Genomic DNA, 27775 nt, shown 5'->3' on the forward strand with positions numbered 1-27775 from the left:
ACGTAATACAAAAAATGAAAACCGGAAATGACGAACGCGTCACGTGGGTCTGGCTTCTCCAGCTGACCGATAATGGCCGCTTGTTCGAAATACGATCTCGTATTTTCGAAAATAGTTCACCGAAACGTGTTTTTGAAAACATTTTTAGCGAGAAATAGGCCATGCAGTTGCTGAATCTGTCTTCATTTCAGATCGACAAAGGTCAGTTTAAAAGATTTCCATCTGATTTTGAGAGGCTGCTCGTCACTCATCATGCTCACCATTTCCGGGGTTAGCACTCCACCAATCAGATTGGTCATTGAGTCCGACTGCCCGCCCTCCGACCCAGCAGGTCAGGTCAGCCAAGATGAAGGCCGATGGCACGGAACACACCAAACAGACTCGAGTCACCGACCTCGCCAGACGATGGCCGATTATCAGCTTGGTGTGTCAGGGCCATAAAGGAGCTTTCGGAAAATATTTTATTCACTAAAGATTTTGCCAGCTGCGAAGGGAGCGAATGTGATCAAATCTCTGCTTTTCTAAAGCATCGACACCAGGAAATATGACTGAGGTGTATCCAATGTCACAGGGGTGGAGGTCTTCAAAGAATACATGTGAACAGGCGTTATGTGTTTACCTTAGTCAATAAAGTCAGACAAACTTTTTTGATAAACCCAATTCCAGTTTAGAGTAATCTCCAAAAGCACTATTAAGACTGCCAGTCTGAATCTGGGTTAAAAAAACTAAAACAGGAAATGATCTTTGATTTCCTGTCAGACCTCAACATTCACAAGCTGGGAGCATCGTTAAGACTAAAATGCGAGGCTGTCAGCCGTTGGTTAATTGACCCATTCACTAGTCAATAGTCACTAGTTGTTTGGGGTAACTTTTTTTTTTTAAATGTTAGTCTCAATTGTTGGCTCAAAAAAGTTCATTGACGTTGAAGTCCGTGGCTTCCAGTCTAACAGGAAGCAGAGCAGGCGTACCAGCGTGGCCGTCTGTAAAACTTTACAAATTGAGCCCTGTCTCAAAATGATTTTTTAAACCTGCATAGGGTCGGGCATCGTTTGGATTTTAACAATTCTGATTCCAATTGAAACGGATCACATGCCTATTTTCACAAATAAGAGGAAAGTTTTATTGTTATTCAATGGGTTGCAGTTTAACGTAAAATAAAGCCACACTAGAGCGCCGCTTACTGTGCTCCATGGCTGCAACACAAGCGACTGGCCGCTACGGAAACCACAACTTGCTCATATTAAATTGGGAAGCGATGATCGAATTTGAAACCAAATCCTCTAAATGATGCCAAACGATTACAATAAAGAAACTATTCTACTGGAATCGTAATTTTTGAACCGATTCCAGAAAGAACCGGTTCTCGATGCCCAATCCTAGTCCCTCATCTTAAACCTTTCCTTGAACTCTGTCTCAACGCACATTTAGACTCCTGTGAAGTACACATCACTACACAGAGTACTGCTACTCCTCAGAGGCAGATTGTCCAACTCTGGAAAATGATAATGGCAAAAATAGTTAGCTCGTCACTCTTGCAAGGTAACAATTAGCAAAAAGCTACATGTTAGAAGGTTTTCTACCTGGTATGTGTGCTTCCACATATTTGATTGGACTGTGCTGGAGCCAGGAACAATTTACTGGACTAACCTTTTGCTTTTGTGTCAGAGCTCTCTGCGGCAGCATCCCCTGCTGATGCTTCCTGGTGCAGCACTACTGTCAGTCTGAACGCGGTCCTGATCGTACCTTGTGCTCCGCTGCTGTGATTCCCTGAGTGGTTCCTCTGCCCTCGTGTCTCAGTACATGGCCTCCGTGTCTCTTATGCTCCCGAACGACAGACTGAAAGTGCTTCCTAGTCTCTTAGTGACCCCCCCTCCCTCCCTCTTCTTCTTCCTGTTCCAGTTCAACAAGGAGGCGGAGCTCTGGCCCTTAGCTCCACCCAGCAGACGCTGGCGCGTGTTTTCCTTATCGCTGCCTAGAGACAGCATGACGGCCCTCCTCTCCACCTGCTCACACACACACACACACACACACACACACACACACACACACACACACACACACACACACACACACACACACACACACACACACACACACACACACACACACACACACACACACACACACACAGGTAATGGCTTGGTCAACTCAAATCAACAGATTAGTTTTTTTAAAGCTGTACTTATAGTGTTATCCAATTGTGTGCAGTGAGTTTTCGAATGCATGTTTGGTGCCGCCCCTCAAGTTGGGCCATTTTCATTACGCAGTGCCAGACCCTTAATCTTTCGGATTTGGGTCTAGATTTCCAGGCTAGCTCATCTCCAACGTGCCTAATGAAACAGCAGCCACTGACATCTCAAACACACGTACTTACCTGTGTGTCATGGGAGTGTAATGTGACCACGCTGAGCTCTGCCCCTCTGTCGCTGCAGCTCTTTAGCATGTGGACCACCTCGCCATGTTTGGCCCATTTACAGTCCTGTCCGTCCACCGCTACTATGTAGTCTCCTTCTCTTAAGCCGGCCTCCTGCGCGACACACAAACATTAGGAAAAAAAGTAGAGATGTCCCAATCAGCTTTTCTTGGCGCCCAATCTCAATCAGATATTTAAAATATTGAATATCTGCCGATACAGAGTCCCAATCCGATACTAGTACCGCCTCGCGAAATGATCGTATTGCAGATATTGCAAGTAGATGTTGTACCAGTTTCACTTTCTAGTTTAAAATCCTCACTGCTGACATTTTTGTAATGTTAATGAGTCATGCGAGTTTACGTTCTGCCGCAAATTGTGCTCCGCTGACGTAAATGATCGGAGTAAGGTGATCAGTTAAAAAAAAACAAAATAAAATAAAAAAAAAAGATTCTTTGTTCAACACTAAACAGTAAGGTATTTCTTCATTTTCTACAGGGTTGAAAAGTGAGTAATACACTTTCAATTGTAAATCGACAGACATCGGAAAAAGTAACAAACTGGGTGCCTGGGTAGCCTAGTGGTAGAACGAGCACCCATATAAAGGGGATGAGTCCTTGATGTAGAAGTTGCGGGTTCGATTCCGACCTGCGGCACTTTCCTGCATGTCATTCCCCCTCTTTCTCCCCTTTCATTTCTAAGCTGTCCTGCCTAAATACCAGAAAATAATCGTAAAAAAAAAAACATCGGCGGGAAAGTGACAAAAGTGTAAAAAAGAAAAGTTGCTTGATGTTCGACGGGAAGACAACACAAGGGTTAAACTTTGTGGTCAAGCTAGACTGTTCCAACATCATCCCGTAGGGAGCACTGTTAAAAGCCCACTTGTCTCCTTTATAAAATTAATAAATGTACCTTTACTGTAATACACATAAATAACTGAAATGGTTGTGATGCTAGTTACAAGGTAGATACAGCATCATTGTTTTTCAGATTTTACAGAAAGAAAATATTATTAGAAATACCCAGAAGCAGATTTCATTTAATTTCGTTTAAACAGGATTTCAGCTGGATTTTATGTCTGCACAAAACAAAAGATTATTGAGTTTGCTGCTGGCACAAGACACCGTTCACTGCAGTTTACCAAAAACACAGTACAGCTCAGAAATGTTCCCAGCAATAGAAGAAAAAATGGAGTGCAAACTTAAATGAGCTGCGAGTTATGGACTAATTCATAAAACAGCATCGAAGCATTGCTTTTCTTTCTTAAAAATCTGATGTACAGTATACTAGTGAAGTAGTTGTGATTCTTGAGAATCTAACTTTTGTAACTGCTTCTAACCATTAAAAAAAAAAAAGATACCTCTGCATTTGATTCATCTGACAACGTTTCAGTCCCAGGGACCCTTTCTCAGGACACGTTTCTCAAGGTGAGGTGTCTTGAAGAAGCTCCCTGGGACTGAAACGTCGACACATGAATCAAATGCAGAAGTGAAATGTAAATGTTCTCTTCTTTTTGGAATGGATCTTCGAGGGATTTAATTCCCTGCACCACAAAGGAGACCAAGCAAGTTGTGTGTGTGTGTGTGTGTGTGTGTGTGTGTGTGTGTGTGTGTGTGTGTGTGTGTGTGTGTGTGTGTGTGTGTGTGTGTGTGTGTGTGTGTGTGTGTGTGTGTGTGTATGTGTGTGTGTGTGTATGTGTGTATGTGTGTGTTGTTGTACTGCTTCTAACCAACTCATAGTTTTCCAGGATGTGGAAGACGAGCGGTTCTGCTGTAACTAATGCACATGAAAGGTCTGTCTTACCGCTGCACAGCCTCCAGGCACCACTCCAGCCACCAGGACGGGGGAGTCTCCTCTGAGCGTGAGACCCAGTCCACCCTCTCTCCTCTGCAGGCAGATCACACGTACCGGACCCCAGCGAGCACGTGCACAAAACACTGACAGAGGCCCCTGCAGCACAGGAAAGACTCATCTTCAACTCATGTACCAGTAGGTGGCACTGCCATTTTTTTTTTAGGGCCATCTTAATATCCGACTGTTCTTATGATGAATATGCCTTACCAGTCTTTGGAAGATATCAGTAACTTGGACTGTAGAGAAGTTGATTGGAGTGATTTCGGGTTTCTGATGGGTTTGAGCTGTCAACGGAAGAAAGCACAATCTCGTACGGTTATTTAACCATAGAGTCATGTTATTGATACGACTTAAACACAGATACTTACACTGTATCTCTGGAGCCTCTGCAGTTTCATCAAAGTCGTCCTCTCTGTCCAGCTCCGAGTACTTGTCCAAAGAGCGTTTGTGTGTGAGAGACAGCACATCCTGCAGGATGTCCATCTTCCTCAGGATCTTACACAGACTGTGGACACGCATGGCCTCCTCATGTCTCATTACAGCACGCCGCAGGTGAGCTTTACCTGCATAAGTGTAAGCAGACGTATTTTAAAAAATGTGTTAAAAGGAGGACCTATTATATAGCATTTTTAGGTTCATCCTTGTATTTTGTGTTTGTACTAGAAAATGTTTACATGCTTTAAAGAAAAAAAAAAAAACTTGCACCTGTATTCACCCTCTGTATGAGATGCTCTGTAGGAGCGCCCGTCTCTTTAAGCCCCCCTCCAAAAAAAGCTTTCCCCAGACTTAGCATGTAGCTACATGTGACAATGTAAACACAGCAGTAGATTAAAAAAAAACCCCGCTTCAGTAGCTTGTCTGGAGCAGATGAGCAATAAAAAACGCTGAGACCGGAGTGTTCAAAACGGTAGAAAATCTGAGGTTTTAGCTCAAATGGGATTTCTCTGAAATACATTTACCTCGTTATTTGAAGCTTGAGCCGTTTAACATTATAGATATGCCGTAAATACGTAATTCCGAAAATACGGAAAAGCATAATAGGTCACCTTAAATTCAACTTTAACCCAAAGGGGCATACTTGGCAAATTACTTCCCTTATGTTTGCACAAAGTTGACCTTGACAGAAATATAATTGATACTTGAAGCAGATACCTGGTGCTTGTTTTCTTTATGACAGAAGGCCTCGACTGCATCTGTCGGTCTCTCCCACACACTTGATACTGCTTTATATCTAAACTAAATACAGATGAAGCCATATATTAACTAGTAAAGACGACAAAACATCCTTTCATTTTATAATTTAATTTGGCTATAATGCATGTTAAAAATTGCCACCGTAGGAACACGGTTATATAGCCTAACCTTTGAAATGAGCAACATTTTAACCGTGCACTGGTAAAAATAAACAAATGTAGGCCTTATTAAATGCTAAATTACAATAACTAAATAATAACTAAACAAAAAAATAGCGAGACTAGAGAACTATAAAATTATAACAGTAGGCTAGAACTACTGTATATTAGAAATCATTGACTTGGAATGAACTTGATTTGCTACATGTCTCTGGGGGATAGCTTCAGTGTAGTAAAGCATTTAATGTACAATAAATGGTAGCTTAACTCACTACACTTTGTGAAGGAAGCGCCACCTTATGGTGAAACCCTGCAAGTTTCTATTATTGCAAGACTATTATCGCCTTCACACCCCCAACCGGCCCCGTCAGACACCGCCTACCAAGAGTCTGGGTCTGCCGAGGTTTCTTCCCAAGAGGGACTTTTTCCTCGCCACTGTCGCAATAGCCATTTATAATGCTTGCTCTTGAGGGAATTACTGTAATTGTTGGGGCTTTGTAAATTATTGAGTGTGGTCTAGACCTACTCTATCTGTAAAGTGTCTCGAGATAACTCTGTTATGATTTGATACTATAAATAAAATTGAATTGAATTGAAGTGAATGAATGGGTGTGGTTACAGTGGAATATAGACACGCCCTGTCAGGATGCAGGAGAAGGGGGGTGACTGGAAGTGAGCTGGAAATCGGGAGGCAACCGGCTGACAGCCTTCTGGCTTGGAGGAGAACATTTAGATGGCTTCATCTGCATACTACTAAATATAAACACATTCCTTGAACTCACCAAGCTTTCTTCTTTGTTCAGGGTCTCGTAACACCTGGCTGAGTGGTGGCCCTGCAGGTACGTTGACATAGAACTGGAGGAAAGCCTTCTCTGCTTCCTTATCACCCTCATCCTCCTCAGCAGACACTACAGAACAAGACATTCCAAGTTAACGTGTGAGATACAGTCGTTTTGGGTCAGGATAATCAAAGGGTGAGCACTGAATTAAGTGGCTGTATCCAAAGTGTGTATAGAAAGAAGCAGCTTTTAAAACTCTGTAAAATTCAATTAAAACCTACCCTAAATTACCCTTCTGAATAGTACTGGAATAGTTGTGTGTGTGTGTGTGTGTGTGTGTGTGTGTGTGTGTGTGTGTGTGTGTGTGTGTGTGTGTGTGTGTGTGTGTGTGTGTGTGTGTGTGTGTGTGTGTGTGTGTGTGTGTGTGTGTGTGTGTGTGTGTGTGTGTGTGTGTGTGTGTGTGTATATAAATAAATAAGTGTTCTTCCTACTCCTTTTTGGATATTTATTCATGTTTATTTATGTTTTATGTTGAGTTTGTATATGGAGAGTTTGCTTTATGTTTGTTTTACGTTTGTTACTTACATGTTACATGTTTGAAATAAATTTAAAACTTTTTGTATTCACATTGCCTAGGCAGCTATAAGTTTGATTGCCATCCAGCCATAAAAAACATTGGTCTTTGCAAAATATCACCCACTGAACCGGGCAAAGTCTGCACTACAAAAGCTACCTATTTATGTATGTAAGTGTATCCATTTGTCCCTCATTATTTATAATTCAAATCTTTTGTTTATCTTGCTTTTAGTTTTAAGGATGGCTATATATGTACAGTATGTGTAAATGTATACTTATCTCTTATGGGCAAAAAAAAAAAAAAAAAAAAAAAAAGGCCATTAATATTAAAACAACTGAATGTGTTTGCAGAGGTTAAAATCGTGTAAAAAGCCCACTACAAAAATATGAAATTAAATATCCTGTGTGGTTTGGTGTGACTTACACGTGTGATCACAGAGTGCAACAGCAGCGTAGTAGTGCGAGAGAGCGCGGAAGTGTTCAGATTTGACCTGAACCATGGAGGCCCAAGAAAACGGCACGTAGTCCTTCATCAGAGGCTGCGTCATGGTCTGCTGCACTAAAATGTAGACGTCTGACACCTACAGGACACGTCCGGAGTGAGAATCACAAGATAGGAACAGGGACAACAGAACACAACCAGACACGTGTTATCTCACCCGTGCAGCCTCTTGTGCCAGGCGGAGTTGGGAAGTGAAGTGCGTGTCCTGTGTGGTGAGTGTGACACGCTCAAACACACACTCCTGCACCTGGGCAATCATTAGCCGTACCAGCATGCAGAGCGACGGACCACTCATGTCCAGACTGGGAGCGTTGGAGAAATTCTCTTTAAGGTAATTAAATGCACCTGAAAAAAGGTTGTGCAAGGAAAGGACATAAAGATACAAATATCCAAAAACATAATTATTTTGTTTGTTAATTAATCAATTACTCAATGTATGCATTAAGCAAAAACGCTGAACATTGGCCGGTCTCAGCTTCTTATAGTTGAGGATTTGCTGCTTTTCTCTGTGTTATATCATTAGGAATTGAAAAACTTTAGGTTTTAGACAGACAAAACAAGCTTTGAATACCATTGAATAGAATAAAGCATGTATTAATTAAAGAAAATATTACATAGATTAAATGATGAGGAAAACCATTAGTTGTTGCCCTAGGTGAATTAAAATCTATATATACAGTATATACAGTGCCTTGCGAAAGTATTCGGCCCCCTTGAACTTTTTGACCTTTTGCCACATTTCAGGCCTCAAACATAAAGATATAAAACTGTAATTTTTTTGTGAAGAATCAACAACAAGTGGGACACAATTATGAAGTGGAACGAAATTCATTGGATATTTCAAACTTTTTTAACAAATAAACTGAAAAATTGGGCGTGCAAAATTATTCAGCCCCTTTACTTTCAGTGCAGCAAACTCTCTCCAGAAGTTCAGTGAGGATCTCTGAATGATCCAATGTTGACCTTAATGACTAATGATGATAAATAGAATCCACCTGTGTGTAATCAAGACTCCGTATAAATGCACCTGCTCTGTGATAGTCTCAGAGGTCCATTTAAAGCACAGAGAGCATCATGAAGAACAAGGAACACACCAGGCAGGTGTGTAAAGCCAGATTTGGATACAAAAAGATTTCCCAAGCTTTAAACATCCCAAGGAGCACTGTGCAAGCGATAATATTGAAATGGAAGGCGTATCAGACCACTGCAAATCTACGAAGACCCGGCCATCCCTCTAAACTTTCAGCTCATACAAGGAGAAGACTGATCAGAGATGCAGCCAAGAGGCCCATGATCACTCTGGATGAAGAGCAGAGATCTACAGCGGAGGTGGGAGACTCTGTCCATAGGACAACAATCAGTCGTATACTGCACAAATCTGGCCTTCATGGAAGAGTGGCAAGAAGAAAGCCATTTCTTAAAGATATCCATGAAAAGTGTTTAAAGTTTGCCAGAAGCCACCTGGGAGACACACCAAACATGTAGAAGAAGGTGCTCTGGTCAGATGAAACCAAAATCAAACTTTTTGGCAACAATGCAAAACGTTATGTTTGGCGGAAAAGCAACACAGCTCTTCACCCTGAACACACCATCCCCACTGTCAAACATGGTGGTGGCAGCATCATGGTTTGGGCCTGCTTTTCTTCAGCAGGGACAGGGAAGATGGTTAAAATTGATGGGAAGATGGATGGAGCCAAATACAGGACCATTCTGGAACAAAACCTGATGGAGTCTGCAAAAGACCTGAGACTGGGACGGAGATTTGTCTTCTAACAAGACAATGATCCAAAACATAAAGCAAAATCTACAATTAACCCTTGTGTGGTCCTTCGGGTCCTTGTGACCCAAAGGACAAAACAAGGGTTAATACAGCACCTTAGTGCTTGTTTGTACAACATTTTGGCCAGCTTAAACTGTGTTTAAATGTGCTCTAGAAACAAACTTTCTTACTTACTTTACAAGAGACAGGGTTTAGAGAGCAATTCTCTTGTGTTGTCCTTTGGGTCCCGGTGACCCGAAGGACAACACAAGGTTTAAATAAACATATCCAAGTGTTAGAATGTCAAAGTCCAGACCTGAATCCAATTGAGAATCTGTGAAAAGAACTGAAAACTGCTGTTCACAAACGCTCTCCATTCAACCTCACTGAACTTGAGCTGTTCTGCAAGGAGGAATGGGCAAAAATGTCAGTCTCTCGATGTTCAAAACTGATAGAGACATACCCCAAGCGACTTACAGCTGTAATTGCAGCAAAAGGTGGCGTTACAAAGTATTAACTTAAGGGGGCTGAAAAATTTTGCACGCCCAATTTTTCAGTTTTTTATTTGTTAAAAAGGTTTGAAATATCCAATAAATTTTGTTCCACTTCATGATTGTGTCCCACTTGTTGTTGATTCTTCACAAAAAATTACAGTTTTACAGTGGGGGAAATAAGTATTTGACCCCTTGCTGATTTTGCAGGTTTGCCCACTTACAAAGAATGCAAAAATCTACAATTTTAATCATATGTACATTCTAACAGTGAAAGACAGAATCCCAAAGAAAATTCCAGAAAATCACATCATATGAATTTATTAAAATTGATAACCATCTGATGAGGAAAAACAAGTATTTGACCCCCTGGACAAACAGCATGTTAATATTTTGTAGAAAAGCCATTATTGGCCAGCACAGATGTCAAACGGTTTTTATAGTTGGTGACAAGGTTTGTGCACATTTCGGCAGGGATGTTGGCCCACTCCTCCCTGCAGACAGCCTCCAAATCATTCAGGTTCCGAGGTTGTCGCCTGGCAACTCAAATTTTAAGCTCCCTCCAAAGATTTTCAATCGGATTCAGGTCTGGAGACTGGCTAGGCCACTCCAGAACCTTGATGTGCTTCTTCTTCAGCCACTCTTTTGTTGCTTTGGCGGTGTGCTTAGGGTCGTTGTCGTGCTGAAACACCCATCCTCGACCCATCTTCAGCTCTCTCACTGAGAGAGCTGAATCATATGATGTGATTTTCTGTAATTTTCTTTGGGATTCTGTCTTTCACTGTTAGAATGTACATATGATTAAAATTGTAGATTTTTGCATTCTTTGTAAGTGGGCAAACCTGCAAAATCAGCAAGGGGTCAAATACTTATTTCCCCCACTGTATATCTTTATGTTTGAAGCCTGAAATGTGGCAAAATGTCGAAAAGTTCAAGGGGGCCGAATACTTTCGCAAGGCACTGTATTTTAGCAGGTAAGGTGAACAGACTTTTGTTCAAAACAATGCTTCAGGTAAGTATGTACTGGTGCAATACCGGCAGCTCTCTGAAAGGCATCTACAGCTCGGTCTATGCCAGCTGTTACAGAGCGGTCCTGCCGTGCTCCGATCTGTGTGTACAGGGCACCGATGTTGAACAACACACTTCCTTTTTCAAAGGCCAACGTACGCTGACACGACGGGACGCCTGTCAGAGAGTCGTACCTGAGTGACGGAGAAGGAGAAATAAAATGACTTCATGCATTCTGTTTGTGTGTCATTAACTGTCTCATTAATCATATACTATATATAAAGTATATGTTCATAGATAGGTATCATAGTATAGTATGTCATAAAAAGTCCAAAGAAAGTCATAGTATAGTATGTTGAAAAAAGTGATGAAAAAGTCATAGTATAGTATTTTGAAAAAAAGTTATAGTATAGTATGTTGAAAAAGTGATTAAGTCATAGTATAGTACGTCGAAAATAGTGATGAAAAGTCATAGTATAGTATGTCCAAAAAAGTCATAGTATAGTATGTTAAAAATAGTGATGAAAAGTCATAGTTTAGTATGTCGGTAATAGTAAAAAAAAAAGTCAGTCATAGTATAGAATGTCCAAAAAAGTAATTAAAAAGTAATAGTATAGTATGTCGAAAATAATGATTAAAAGTCATAGTATAGTATGTCGGTAATAGTAAAAAAAAGTCATAGTATAGAATGTCCAAAAAAGTCATAGTATAGTATGTTGAAAAAGTGATTAAAAAGTCATAGTATAGTATGTTGAAAAAGTGATTAAAAAGTCATAGTATAGTATGTCGAAAATAGCAACAAAAAAAAGTCAGTCATAGTATAGAATGTCCAAAAAAGTGATAAATAGTCATAGTATAGTATGTCGAAAATAGTGATGAAAAGTCATAGTATAGTATGTCCGTAATAGTAAAAAAAAGTCATAGTATAGAATGTCCAAAATAGTGATGAAAAGTCATAGTATAGTATGTCCAAAAAAGTGATAAAAAGTCATAGTATAGTATGTCGAAAAAGCAATTAAAAAGTAATAGTATAGTATGTCGAAAAAAGTGATTAAAAAGTCAATAGTATATAGTATGTCATAAAAATGTCATGAAAACGTCATAGTATGTCATAAAATGTCATAAGTAAACAGTCACAGTATAATATGTCGGAAAAAGGCATAGATAGTATACTACGGTATAAAAAAAGTCATAAAAAGTCATAGCATAGTATTTCATAAAAAGTTATAGTATAGTGTGTCGAAAACAGTCATAGTATAGTATGTCAAAAAAGTGATTAAAAAGTTATAGTATGTCCAAAAAAGTGATAAAAAGTCAGAGTGTAGTATGTCAAACAATTTATGAAAATTCAGAGTATAGTATGTCGAAAAAAGTTATAGTATAGTACAGTATGTCGAAAAAGTTATAAAAAGTCATAGTATTGTACGTCGAAAATAGTGATGAAAAGTCATAGTATAGTATGTCCAAAATAGTGATGAAAAGTCATAGTACAGTATGTCGACGGTAGGAGAATGCTCTATAACCAACAGATTTTTTTGTTGAAAAAAGTGATAAAAAGTCATAGTATAGTATGTAAAAAAAAGTGATAAAAAGTCATAGTATATAGTCTGTCATAAAAAGTCATAGAGTAGTAGGTCATAAAAATGTCATGAAAACGTCATAGTATGTCATAAAATGTCATAGTATAGTAAACAGTCACAGTATACTATGTCGGAAAAAGGCATAGATAGTATACTATGGTATAAAAAAAGTCATAAAAAGTCATAGCATAGTATGTCATAAAAGGTTATAGTATAGTGTGTCGAAAACAGTCATAGTATAGTATGTCCAAAAAAGTGATAAAAAGTCAGAGTGTAGTATGTCAAAAAATGTATGAAAATTCAGAGTATAGTATGTCGAAAAAAGTTATAGTATAGTACAGTATGTCGAAAAAGTGATTAAAAAGTCATAGTATAGTATGTCGAAAAAGTGATTAAAAAGTAATAGTATAGTATGTCAAAAATAGTGATGAAAAGTCATAGTATAGTATGTCCAAAAAAGTCATAGTATAGTATGTCCAAAACAGTGATGGAAAGTCATAGTATAGTATGTCGAAAAAGTGATTAAAAAGTCATAGTATAGTATGTCGAAAAAGTGATTAAAAAGTAATAGTATAGTATGTCGAAAATAGTGATGAAAAGTCATAGTATATTATGTCGAAAACAATCATAGTATAGTATGTCGAAAAAAGTGATAAAAAGTCATAGTATAGTATGTCCAAAATAGTCATAAAAAGTCATAGTATAGTATGTCGACGGTAGGAGAACCAACTGATTTTTTTGTTGAAAAAAAGTGATAAAAAAGTCATAGTATAAAAGGTAAAAAAGTGATAAAAAGTCATAATATAGTATGTAAAAAAGTGATAAAAAGTCATAGTATATAGTCTGTCATAAAAAGTCATAGAGTAGTATGTCATAAAAATGTAATGAAAACGTCATCGTATAGTAAACAGTCACAGTATAAAAAAAAGTCATAAAAAGTCATAGCATATTATGTCATAAAAGGTTATAGTATAGTATGTCGAAAAAGTGATTAAAAAGTCATAGTATAGGATGTCGAAAATAGTGATGAAAAGTCATAGTATAGTATGTCCAAAAAAGTCATAGTATAGTATGTTGAAAAAGTGATTAAAAAGTCATAGTATAGTATGTTGAAAAAAGTGATGAAAAGTCATAGTATAGTATGTCGGTAATAGTAAAAAAAAAGTCAGTCATAGTATAGTATGTCCAAAAAAGTGATTAAAAAGTAATAGTATAGTATGTTGAAAAAAGTGATTAAAAAGTCATAGTATAGTATGTCGGTAATAGTCAAAAAAAGTCATAGTATAGAATGTCCAAAAAAGTCATAGTATAGAATGTCCAAAAAAGTGATAAATAGTCATTGTATAGTATGTCGAAAATAGTGATGAAAAGTCATAGTATAGTATGTCGGTAATAGTCAAAAAAAGTCATAGTATAGAATGTCCCAAATAGTCATAGTATAGTATGTCAACTGTAGGAGAATGCTCTATAACCAACAGATTTTTTTGTCATAGTATATACATAGTATAGAATGTCCAAAATAGTGATGAAAAGTCATAGTATAGTATGTCCAAAATAGTGATGAAAAGTCATAGTATAGTATGTCCAAAAAAGTGATAAAAAGTCATAGTATAGTATGTCCAAAAAAGTGATAAAAAGTCATAGTATAGTATGTCCAAAAAAGTGATAAAAAGTAATAGTATAGTATGTCGAAAAAAGTGATTAAAAAGTCATACCGTATGTCGGTAATAGTAAAAAAAAGTCATAGTATAGAATGTCCAAAATAGTCATAGTATAGTATGCCGACTGTAGGAGAATGCTCTATAACCAACAGATTTTTTTTGTCATAGTATAGTCTGTCATAAAAAGTCATAGTATAGTGTGTCGAAAAAAATCATTAATTAATCATTGAAAGTAATAGTACAGTAGGTCATAAAAAAGTCGTAACAAGTCATAATATAGTATGTCTGGATTTAATAACCTTCAGGCTTTCACTAAAAAAGGCGCTCATGTCCCTTACCAGTGGAAGTGCACACCCAGGTTCCTGTGTTGAGGGAAGAAGCGCTGGTCCAGGTAGTACAGCTGGTTGTAGTACTCCATCAGGAGCTCCAGGCCGGCCTGGTTACGACTGGGTGTACGCATGGCCTAACCCAGACAACAGCACACATACAGCAAATATCTAATGTCAATGACACATAACTTCAAGGAGACCGCAAGTTTCAAACATGTACGTTTCAGACCTTTCAAGATATTTTAAAGTAAATCCTAAAAAAAAAAAAAATCTTTTCTACAACCCCCCCATAATGAAAAACAGATGAGAAACAGACCAACAGACACGATTATAGTTAGTTTTGTATGAAGTTGTAGGAGTGCATTTATTAACCTGTCTGAGCTCCATAAGCTCTTTAATCTCCTTGTCGTACAGAGAGCTGTCCTCTCCGTAGTGCTCACAGATGAAGTCCTGTAAGGGAAGACAGACGGTCACATAATCACAAATCAGTTTCTTAATATTTGAACAAATTGCAGAGGACTAGACTGAGCTTTTGGTTCCCCTCCGTAGCCTTTCAACAAATATGTAAGACAAAAAGGTTAAACTAGAAAGAATTGGGAGTGTCTTTATTCAAGAGTTTTCACTTTTAGTTTAAACTCCAGCCAGTTTTTAAGTCAAAACATTAAGCTTTGGAACATATTTACATAATAAAGTAATGTTATGTTAGAAAGACATTTTGAAAGTAAGGGAAGTCACAATAAATAAAGCAGATCACTTGATTTCCGTTTAATAGTAGCGTCAAAGCTGAAACACTGCTTGTAAAATTAAAACAACAATGTTCCTCCTCTACCTTGTTCTAATATTTTAAATAAAACATTCACTGTTTCACTCACAAATGTTTTTTTTCTCTCATGGAAACATTTGATAACAAATAAATCAAGGGAGTGAAATATGAGAGGTTATCTTCACCTGGATAGAAACTGTGAAGTCCACCTCTTTGGTTTCTTTTAATCCAAGTGGGATCATGGGAACGTTGATAGCCTCACTGTAAAAATAAATACTTACAGCATGTATGTGTGGTGCGTGTAATCTTTCACAGGTTACAATATGTTAACAGCAACATGTAAACACAGTGCAGGTTATAGCTACAGTCAAGTCAGCACGCCATCTGCCAGGCTTCAAACCCAGCAGGCTCCCTGATCGGTGCTTCATCCAGCTAATAAGCAAAGCTAAAGCCAAGTATTAACCGTATGGCCCTGACACCCCCCACAGTCACCCCCTCCCATTCACCATGAACCGAAACACGCACACACGCCCCAGGGCCATTAATGACACTCTAATCGGGGGATTTATCCTTCCCATGACCCCGGGCTGCAGAGGGAAAAACCTCCTGGCTGTGAAGGACCACACACACACACACACACACACACACACACACACACACACACACACACACACACACACACACACACACACACACACACACACACACACACACACACACACACACACACACACACACACACACACACACACACACACTCTTATGGTCCATTTAAAAACCATGGCCCTATTATTATATGTTCCATGCATTCCAGGCCATTCTCATTAGTCTAATGAGAATTATAATTGGAGAAAACAAGCATCCATTACATGTTTGTACTCACACTGTGCACTGTGTACACTCTATGTGTACTTCTATCTTTGTGGGGACCAATTTATGTTGTAGACCTAGAGTCTAAGGACATTTTTATAAAGTGAGGATATTTTTTTTCTGGCTTTCAATTCTAAAAGAGCAGTTTTTGCGGGATACAATTTAGTTTAGGTTATGAATTATGTCAATTCTCACAAGTATAGAAGTGAGTGTGTGTGTGTGTGTCTACCTACCTGTCTGTCTGGTAGACCTCCATGTTGCTGTTGAGCTCCTCTAGCTCCTCTTTGAGCAGCTGCAGGTTCGAGTTGACGAAGCTGAGCTCCAGAGCCACCGTCTCCTTCACCTTGTTGTTGGTTGTTGCTCTGTAGAAATTAACACACACACACACACACACACACACACACACACACACACACACACACACACACACACACACACACACACACACACACACACACACACACACACACACACACACACACACACACACACACACACACACACACACACACACACACACACACACAAAACACACACACACACACATCAGATCTCATGCTTCATTAACACCAACAAATTACAGACTACACATAACAGACTTGCATTTCCAATGTGACCGGAGAAAAGGAGAGTTATTTTGACTGTACTTTGTTGCCATTGAGCAGAAGAAAGTTAAGTCACCAACATCACAGACACTCTAGCTAAACTTCATTCGTTCCTTAATTACCGTAAATTTCCTTACATTAGGCCAGACATTTGACAGACAAACTGAGCTTTGAGAAATTTGCTGCTTTCTTCGCTATCATTAGAAATGTAATATCTTTGGGGTTTGGACTGTTGATCAGACAAAACAAAACATTTGAGGATGTCAACTTCTGCTCTGGGAACTTGTGATGGGCATTTTTTACTACTTTCACAATTATTATTTTATTTTAGACAAATTGATTAATCAATTAATTGAAAAGGCGAATTCACAGATGCCTGCATAATAAAATAACCAGTAGTTGCAGCCCTAGAGCTTAACAAATTATAGGCTACAGTATATGATGTATATCTTCTAGAATTCGGGACATTATCATGTATATATCAATAACCATTTCAATTTGGGTGCTTTATAAAGTATACTTTAATTGAGTAAATAACATTGCACATTCCTGCACAAAACTGTCCAGCTCTTTCACTTTAATATCAGATATACTGTACTGAATTGAATTTATTCAGTATTGTAAATTTTTTTATTTTCTATATACATTACTTGACTTTTTCTTTTTTTCCTTTTATCATGTCTATTGGTATGCACAAAAATACCAGAGCATACTCCTTGTATGTACCTGCAGTACTCTGTTTGCCACCCGTTGCTCATTTTACAGATCCCTGCCATTTGAGAATGAAAAATACTGAGGTCTGAAATTTACAAAATACAAAACAAATCGGACATTTTTAGAGAACAGCTTAACTTTAGGGCTGTGCTCGATTAAAGAAATTCTTAGTCGACTAACACTCATTCAATTGTATCGACTAATCGATTAGTTGATTTAATCGACAGATCTGTAAATCTGAGTTTCTCCGCAAAGAGTCATGCAAAAGCACCACTTTAATTCTTGTGTTTACCAGAGATGTGCTCGTATGTTTCTTGGAAAATAAGTCATTCAGCATGAAAAAAGCATCAAACATGACTAATCGAGTAAAGAAATCTAAGTTGACTAAGACCAAAACGACCGATTAGTCAACTAATCGACTAAGAGAGAGCAGCCCTACTTAACTTACTCATGCGAAGACACATTAGCCATTACTCCGTGGTTGCTTTATCCCACTTAGCTTAGCATCAGAAATAACATAATTTACCTTGAAAAACTGCCGTGCAGGTGTAAATCTGCATTCATGAACGTAACATAACTGACCATAAACACACTGAGCAATGGAGTTTAATTTATGCAACTATCTCATCTCTCCACCCTTCATCCATCACCCTCTGTTCATTCACTTCAAGCCTCTCCACTCCTTTTTCACAGGGGGGGGGAGGTGTTTTAGTGCTGAGTAAAACCAGCTCACACTGCTGGGGGGTCTGAGGTCAACAACACACAATGTTCCTGGAAGTCTGAGGTATTACTGGGTTGCCATAGTAGCTAATAATACACACTTGTCCAGGAAACCCCCCTACTTATGCAATCATTAAATTCTACTTGCACAATTATATGACAAGACGGAGTTGTGTGTGTCTAAAGCACAAAGAGGACCAGATTACAATACCATTAGTGAGTAACAGGCTTGCAAAACAGCACTGAATTAACAAGATAACTGATATTTTGCACATGAATGCATCATTCTGGCAGACTTTTCAATAAATCTACACTTACACAGAGGGGAAGAAATAATGAACACAGATAAAGAGACACAAGGTTTTTAGTTGGGCAGCTTAAATGTAATCTACATATTGGAAACACTGATAGACAGACAGTGTTCCAATTAAAAGAGATATGAATGGTCTCTGTGCTGAATGAGTCATCAGATGAATCATCAGGTGTGGGTATGTTTTGGGAAAAAAACGTTGCAGGAGCTGAAGATGAAAATGTACACTTATCCAACACCTCACACAAGTCCTTTCACCAAAATGCCAGACCTGTCAAGCTTACGGTCAACTCTTTTTCTTCCTCTCCATTTTTGATCACGTTTGCATCGTTTGACCTTGTGTTCAAGCAAGTCACTTGTGTCTCAACTGACATGAAGAAGGTGAGTAGACAATATAACCTGGGGACAAACTATTTTTGTGATTGTTGCAGGCAAAAATCCTTGATTATGCGGCACGTTTTCTTAAATATGCGATGGAATATGTAGGATATTTATGCGATGAAATTGCGGGAACTTGCAAAAACTGCGGTTTGATCAGATCCTAATTCCTCCTTCCCATTCTCACCTGTGACTCCCTTTCTAACCTCTGATTAGCACACACACACACACACACACACACACACACACACACACACACACACACACACACACACACACACACACACACACACACACACACACACACACACACACACACACACACACACACACACACACACACACACACACACACACACACACACACACACACACACACACACACACACACACACACACACTATATCATTGATGTTAAATCACTGTTAACAACAATCACACCTGTTTATTCTCAGGTGCTGTTACCCCACTTCTTACACTAAACAATATTTTGGTTTAAATTCACACCTTGAGAACAGTTTTTTCTCTATTTTTCCATTTATTTAGGGGGTTTGACTCTGCTGATCATCAGCAACACAGACGCTTACATCAATTTACGAAAAACACTTGCAGCCAAGGCAAGACTTGAACCATTTGGTGCATTTTTGGACATGACTAGTTTCTCGTAGGAAAACGAGAAACTAGAATAGGTCCTTCTAAAAATGAGCCAAAACTTGTTAATATTATCAAATTGATTTTTATTTTATTTAATTGACTTTAAAATGCCACACGTGTATGTACAGTAAATATAATTGGACATGATATTGTACAGACCTCACAGCAACTTATGATGCTTACTGTATATTTTTGGCAATGTGCATATTTTATATTTGCACTCTTTCCTAATTTGTACTGCAACTGGTGCACAACAATTTCCCTTGGGATTGATAAAGTGCTCTTATTTTATGAGGCAGATGTTCCTAAAACAGTGTTTTGGATACAAATGTTATTGTATGCTATTATATACAGTACAGTACAGGCCAAAAGTTTGGACACACCTTCTCATTCAATGTGTTTCTTTATTTTCATGACTATTTACATTGTAGATTCTCACTGAAGGCATCACAACTATGAATGAACACATATGGAATTATGTACTTAACAAAAAAGTGAGAAATAACTGGAAACATGTCTTATATTTTAGATTCTTCAAAGTAGCCACCCTTTGCTTTTTTTGATAACTCTAAAACCCTTGGTGTTCTCTCAATGAGCTTCATGAGGTAGTCACCTGAAATGGTTTTACCTTTACAGGTGTGCTTTGTCAGGGTTCATTAGTGGAATTTTTTCCCTTATTAATAAAAAAGCAAAGGGTGGCTACTTTGAAGAATCTAAAATATAAGACATGTTTTCAGTTATTTCACACTTTTTTGTTAAGTACATAATTCCATATGTGTTCATTCATAGTTTTGATGCCTTCAGTGAGAATCTACAATGTAAATAGTCATGAAAAAAAAAAAAGGAAACTCATTGAATGAGGTGTCCAAACTTTTGGCCAAACTGTGTGTGTGTGTGTGTGTGTGTGTGTGTGTGTGTGTGTATATATATATATATATATATATATATATATATATATATATATCTATATATGCGTTTTAATGACAATTACTGACCTGTGGAGAATCTGAAAATTGTGATTCTTTAACACATGACCAAACTCGGCTCAAACACACTGCTGAAGCTCACCTTTGAGCTTCTGTGAATAATGTTAATCTCTCCAGTTAGACCACTTTTGCCTTCACCTCTCTCTTCATCACACACACACACACACACACACACACACACACACACACACACACACACACACACACACACACACACACACACACACACACACACACACACACACACACACACACACACACACACACACACACACACACACACACACACACACACACACACACACACACACACCTATATCTAGGATCAAGCCAAGGGCAATCTGATTAGTCAGCTTTAAATGGGCTGCCAAATATCCCCTTCACACACACCCACATGCACGCACACCACACTGCAGCTTTTAAGGGGAGAAAAGAACTCTCTTACTCGGAGTGTATGAGCTGACTGAAAGATATGAGGTATCAGAGAAGCTGAAAACAAGGTTTTTCTGTAACTTATATTTATAACCAAACTAACTCAGAGAAAGACCTAAACAAGTAACTGTCCCTCAGCTCAAACGGACAACATGACGTCTACATCAGCCAATCACGTGATGATTTACAACCCCTCTTCATCTGCAATTAGCCCCCCCCCCCACACACACACACACACACACCCACCCACCCTCACAATCACATCCCACCCACCAGCACTCATACCACGACCCAGTTCCACATCAGTGTCAGAGTGAGGGAAGTGAAAGCGAGACGTTTTGTGTGTGTGGACTATTCCAGTTGACCGGAAAGGGGGAGGACAGAAAAATGAAAAAGGTCTGACAGTGCCAGACAAATAAGTGGGGGGTGAGCTTGCCGGGGCTCCGTTGGGAATCTCTGCATGAGAACAGGACAAAAAGCCGGCTGATTACAGGCCGGCAGGCTGTGTGTGTGTGGGGGGGGGTCCTCTTTGTCTCTGTGACCCATCGTGCCAATAGAAAGGGCAGGAGCGCTTGTTTTATTTCCACTAAACTGAGTCATCACCTTTTAGAATAACAGCCTGAATCCAGTCAAAAATGGAGTTGGGGAGAAAGAATGACTACCTGTTAAAGAAATACTCCAATCAGCCCGTTAGCGCTGATACAATTAGTTGATTAAATCAATCAACAGAAAATGAATTCATTTATTAACTAAATTACATTTTAGTCATTTATCAATAAAAAAAAAAGACACATATTCGTGTTATGAGGATGTGAGGATTAACTACTTTTCTCTGTTTTACATACAGCAGGGTTGCAACTAACAATTATTTTCCGATTGATTATATTCTCGAATTGCCTGATGGTGAAATGATCAAAGCTAATGTCTTCACGTTACTCGTCTAACCAAGACTATATTCAGCTTACTTTAACATTAGACAAAGAAAAGTGGTAAATCATCACATTTAAAACAGCTAAAACAAAGTACTTTGCTTTGAAAAATTACAATGAATGGGTTATCAAAAAAGTTTATTTTCTGTCGATTGACTAATCAATGAATCGACTACTCATTTCAGCTCTAATTATATATACTCCAGTGTTCTCCCTAGCTTAATGGAAGACTTAGATGCGAATATTTGGCGGGGGGTTTAGGCGTCCTTCCTCAAGAAAATGTTACGTTTTTCAATTTAAAAAGAAAATACATTTTGTGTGTCTTTGTGGGTTTTTGACTCTCTTTGTAGTCATGTTGTGTCTCTTTTGGGCCTTTTTTTCTTTTCTCTGGGGTTGTTTTAGCTCTCTGTGGTCATTTGGTGTCTCTTTGTAGTCAGTTTGTGTCCCTTTACATATCATTTTGGACCGTTACAATTCCCATATCTGTGTCTAAGATGTTGGAAACAACTAATGAATAAATAGCACGCAAAAAGCTTAAAGACAAAACTTACTAAAGAAGTCCAACTACAGTTATTAGATCTGAAAAAAGTCTTTTAGTGACATTCACTTGACTTGAGTGCTGCCCAAAATGGCTCGGCTGCTGCACCTAAACCTTATAATGGGAGGGAAAACCCTGTACTTGATTTTGGACCATGTGTCAGGCAAAAAAACTCATTTGAAGACGTCACCTTGGTCTCCTGTGTGTAGACTAAACACTAATGGAAATTATTATAAGTGGTAGCCCTGCTATCTATCATCCATAGATCCCTGAAAAAAAGATCTTTGTCAAACTTAATTGGTTGCAGCCAAACAAGTCCGGAGGTAATAATGAGAGGTGCCCTTGGTTGTCTTTCAATTAAAGACACTGTTGTTTTTGTGTGTTGATCTTATTAGATTCTGACACAGCGCCACTAAAGCAGAAGAAAGTTGCTCCTTGCTTTAATTAAGTGGCTCCTCCCTCCTTCTACTCCCTCTACTCCCAAGTTGAATCTTTATGAGTAAAGGAGTGTTTGCAGAGAGTTTTGCACAGTGGACTAATTATGCTGTGAAGGTTCTTCAAAACTCCCACAACAAAAGTGTAGACCGAATATATGTAAATATGTTAAATGTATACTTTCAAGCTCTGTAGTGATCTACCTCCAGTGCGCAGAGCCTGAGAAACAGTCAGAGGTTTGAAAGCAAAGGCCCCGAGACATGGAGAGAAGCAGGAGGGGATAAAGATGACGCTAATGTTCTCAGAGAGAATACTTTGATGTTCTGCCACCGTTTCTTTTTTTCATTTCCTTCATTTCTCCACCGATAAAACTCTAGCGTGCTGTGTGAATGACAGCAGACTGCTTCAAAACGCAAAGCCAGCACAGTTTAGTTGAAAAAGGAAAGCGTGTAGAGCTGCAAAGATTAATCAATATGTTTTCAACTATTAAATGACTTGACAACTATTTTGATTTTTTAAATCTTAAAAAAAAAAAAAAAAAAAAAAAAAAAAAAAAAAAAAAAGACATTTGAGGATGTCGTCTTGGGCTTTGGGGAAAAAACTGATCTACACTTTTCACCATTTTCGGACATTTAATAGACCAAACACCTAATAGATAACTGGAGAAAATAATCGACAGATTAATCTACAATGAAAATGATAGTTCATTTCAGCCCTAATTCATATTCAATTATCGTTTTGTAAGAATACAAAAAAACTCTTAGTAGGAAAATGCGAGAGGAGACACAAACAGGGTTAAAGAAGTAGAGAAGACGCAGTGAACACAAACAGAGCCATAAACCGGGTGGTGCTGGTGTGAGTGTGTGTGCGTGTGCGTGTGTGTGTCTGTGTGTGTTTTGGAGGGGAGTGATCTCTGACCTTTTCCCATCACAGGACACCACCACAAATGTGAAAGAGCCAACAAGCTAACAAAGAACCACCAACACAGAGGAGACGTGTAGCATTTTTTCATTCCGTCTTAGAGAGGGAAAGCTAATGTCGGAGAAAGTTTGCCCTTTCAAATCAAAATAAATGCCATGAACGATGAATCCACCAGACTACATGAGATACTTTGAAACGACTGATGAACACATAACACATACCGTAACAATGTTTTACCCTCATATTGTGTCTAGAAATCCTTTTTTATCAACAGGTAAAATGCCAACGCCATCGCAAATTTTGACTTAACTCCAACATAAATTCACTTAATTTCATTAATTAAGTTTCATTGTCGTAACTGGCTCAGTGGTCCACATTATTTTCAACATGTCCAATGCAGGAAAAGTCCCTCAACAGATGAAGCTGCGGCTGGGCAATGTTAAAATGTTCCCGCCTAACTTTGACCTCACCTGAAAAGGTTCTCTGCTCCGGCTCTCATGCGCATCTCCTTGTTGATCTGCTGGTTGATGCGAGCTCGCCGGTGCTGCAGCTTACTGCGCTGAGTCTGGGCGAAAGGATCACAACCCTGTGGAGAGAATTAAGCAAAAGAGGAGCCAAATAAATGATGAACTGATGAATTAATTAATTATTCATTACACCAGAAAGTTTGGCTATTTTAAGCGTTGAAAAAGAGGAGTCCGTTTCCAGGTAAGAAATCAAAAAAGACAAATCGCTCACGGTGGATGGACTACATCAAATTCAAAGTTTAAAAAAAAAACAAAAAAAACAGCCTGGACAGAAAGCTAAACTACAAATGGACTTTTTGCTCTGAAGTAAGCCTCTCTACGTCAGAGCAAAAAGTCCAGCATGCTAGAGATGATGAGTGTGTCCAAGGGCGTGTCAGAAATGAGGGAGCTCAGGAGAGGACAGCGCTGTGGATGCTAAACATTATAATAACCCAGCTTGTACCGCAGGCTTAGAACCAGGGGCGATTCTAGGATCAGACCTTTAGGGGGGCTCAGCCCCTAATGAGAATGTGACACAGATACACTGAGTCACAGTAACATTAAACTTCACAACCGTCTCCTGCTCTCCCTCTGACAGATCAGATAGAGACTCTGGCACAACCTCCTCTAATTGGCCAACACTACGTTTCTGCCAACACTACGTTTCTGTTAACCCTTTTCCTTGACTGGGTTACAGGCGCATAGCATCGGCGACAGCCACACAGTATATTAAACCTGTTTCAAGCCCTTTGAACCTATAATTGTATGACCTCTGTCACTAACAGACAAGTTTGCAAACTCTAACTTGAAAATTGATTTAAAAATGAGATCAAATTCAGGGCTTGAGCCCCCCTAAAAAGGGTCTAAAATCACTGTTGCTTAGAACCTTCTACCCAGAAGGATAATATGTTTAAAAAGGATCTGGTGATGTGTCAAAGCTGTGTATTTGTCTAAAGATTTAAAGGCCTCTTAAAACCTTTGCCAACAACACCAGAACAATTGATTGTTAAATGTCTGCTGAGTAAATTAGCAATCACACAACGCACCACTGTTTCACACTCAAACTGTAAACAGATGTACAGTAACATGACACATGGAGCAGCTGTACATATTAAAATACCCCCTTTCCTCATACTTGTGGCTCCTTGTCCCTGTCACTGCCAACTTGTACAGTAGGTATACGGACGTTCCTTACTCTCTTACACTCTTTCCCCCTTTATCTCTCTTGTTCCCTCTCCCCCAGTTAAAGTGTTTGTTTAGCATGCGCACAACAAGTAATCCTCGGAGTGCCTGTGTGGATTAGGATTCTGGCCGAGCTCCCACCTCTGCTCAACCATTGGGAGGGCAGGAGGATGGAGGTTGCCCAACATCGGTGCAGATAAAGTCTAAAAAGCCTGTGTCAAAAACTTTCCATTTCCAGGTGATTTTCATCAAGCACACGCGTTTTTCAGCAACACCGATACAAACATGTCCACTTGTATGTTGCTGCTACAATCACAGTCTTTTACACACTCAAGCAGCAGAAGGTGAGGTGCCTTGCTTAAGGGCACCATGTCTGTAATCCTTCCTTATCTCCGTCCATGTTTTCCCATTCAAACCGGGGATTCAAACCAGAAACACTCTTACTGCCTGATATACTGTATACTGGCGCTGGTGTATCGCCAATGATTCCCCCGAATCGATTCGACTTCACAAGGTCCCGATTCGATTACGTTTCCGTTTCGATTCAATTTAAATTAGGTTAGGGAAATTTCAGTTCCAATACCAATTTTGCTTGGATAAAAGAGATTCTCAGAGAACTTATGCTGTAAATTGTACAAGAAAGAAGCAACTCTCAAATATTTTTGTAATGCACCAGGTTGATCTTTACATTAGGAATGGACAACCCCAAAAGTTTTTTTGAAGTACTTTATCCATGGTGAAAAGGCATATGTGAAAAGACTGATTTCTAGATTTTATTAATGACATGAGATCACTCAAACGAAAGAGAATCTAATTATTTTAAACCAGCCCTACTGTATACTATATTATACAGTCCCTCCCGAAAAACTCTATGCAATAATGCATAATCAGCCAAAGTCCGCATATTTATGCGGGGGCCGCATTTTTTCAAATACTCCGCATAAATTGCCGATTTCCGCGCATGATTTCATAAGAGCAGCCATTTTCCCCTGTTGCTGCATATTCCATCGCATTTTTTAAGAAAACGTGCCGCATAATCAAGGATTTTTGCCCGCAACAATCACAAAAAAACTCAGACAAACATAATAATATATACACACATATATACACACATATATATATATATATATATATATATATATATATATATATATATATATATATATATATATATATATATATTAAAAGATCGATACTTGGCGTCTGTGTATCAATACAGTATTGCCACGGAAAATATTGCGATACTATGCTGTATTGATTATTTCCCCCACCCCTAAGAGGTTCTTGAAAGACACTTTGCTGTGGTGTTTCTCAAATGTTAGTTTCCATTCCTTTGAACTCCACAGTCGAAATTAGATTGAGCTGATGGCAAAGGTTTCAGAGGCTGGTATCTCAAAACTCAGGTTTCAGAGGCTGGTATCTCAAAACTCAGGCAAACACACAGCTGATATTATCACCATAATGAGATAATAGAGGTAAGTGAGAACATGTTTGTTGTAAAAATGTGGGTGAAGTAGTTTTTAAGACCAATACATTCTGAAGGTAACCAAATCAACCAAATACCGTCAGGGTAAAGCTCATATTTGAGGGTTAGGGATCATGTTTGTTTATGTTACTGACCCCAAAGTATCCAGAGGGAAACCCACATTGCCCTTTTAATGATGCTTTGGCTAAGGAGCCTCATGTGAAAGGTTGTTTTCTTGTTTATTTAATGTAACATAATAATCTGTCTATGAGGATAACAAAAGAAGGAGGACCTACAGACTACAGTATGGTAACGGGAGTTATCTTGTACATAAAGTCCGGAGTCTGCAGTTACTTTACTCTTGATTTAATGGATCCACCTACTAGGCTACCTATGGTGGACATCCAGACTATTATCAGACACTTTCCTCATGTTTACACATACGCCAAGTGTGTGTAAATGTATATATGTTTATGAGTGTTTATGAGTGTGTGTGTGTGTGTGTGTGTGTGTGTGTGTGTGTGTGTGTGTGTGTGTGTGTGTGTGTGTGTGTGTGTGTCACCTTTCGGATGCTCCCACTGTGGCTGCCCTCTGCGGGTAACGTTGAGGGCATTTCGTCGTCCGAGTTACCGTCTGACAGGGACATCTCCAACTCTCTGTGAAGAGTAATGTCAGTATTATTTTACTCAAAAGTGTAACTATTTAAACACACTTGCCGTACATCGCCCTGCATTTTAAACACAACTATTTAAAAGACTTAAAGTTCAATACACAGGTTTAACGCCAATAATATTGAAATAAAAAAACGGTTAGGTTTGAGCTAACGTTAACGAGTCGTGGTTTTACCACTTGCCTTGTCGCAGGTTCCTCCATCGTGAGGCAAAGACAAATGCGGCCGAAAAGCCCCTACATTTCTCCCAGCGTTGTATAACTCCAAGTAAACACAAAGGTCCAATGTTCGGTCAACCGTAGAGTGAAATAAACAACTTTTTACTGCTCAAAACAACCCAGCTTCAACTCATTACATTATGCTAGCACCTCCTCCGCTTGCTTTTTTCTTACT

At 38.8% G+C, this 27775-nt stretch overlaps 1 protein-coding gene across 1 annotated transcript; it reads right to left on the bottom strand.

The window, feature by feature from the left end:
• Positions 1 to 27766, bottom strand: rhpn1 (rhophilin, Rho GTPase binding protein 1). Its single transcript, XM_028586564.1, has 16 exons — positions 27566 to 27766; positions 27275 to 27368; positions 24030 to 24145; positions 16171 to 16299; positions 15253 to 15328; positions 14677 to 14754; positions 14314 to 14438; positions 10762 to 10928; positions 7634 to 7821; positions 7399 to 7555; positions 6402 to 6527; positions 4636 to 4830; positions 4475 to 4551; positions 4217 to 4363; positions 2375 to 2527; positions 1 to 2003 (listed from the first exon to the last, which is right to left on the bottom strand). The coding sequence occupies exons 1-16, from the start codon at positions 27583 to 27585 to the stop codon at positions 1794 to 1796; spliced, it is 2058 nt and encodes a 685-aa protein (XP_028442365.1). The 5' UTR covers positions 27586 to 27766; the 3' UTR covers positions 1 to 1793.
• Positions 27767 to 27775: the final 9 nt, after the last annotated feature.

This window comes from Perca flavescens, chromosome 9, assembly GCF_004354835.1.
Source record: "Perca flavescens isolate YP-PL-M2 chromosome 9, PFLA_1.0, whole genome shotgun sequence".
In the NCBI taxonomy this organism is placed as follows: Eukaryota; Metazoa; Chordata; class Actinopteri; order Perciformes; family Percidae; genus Perca; species Perca flavescens.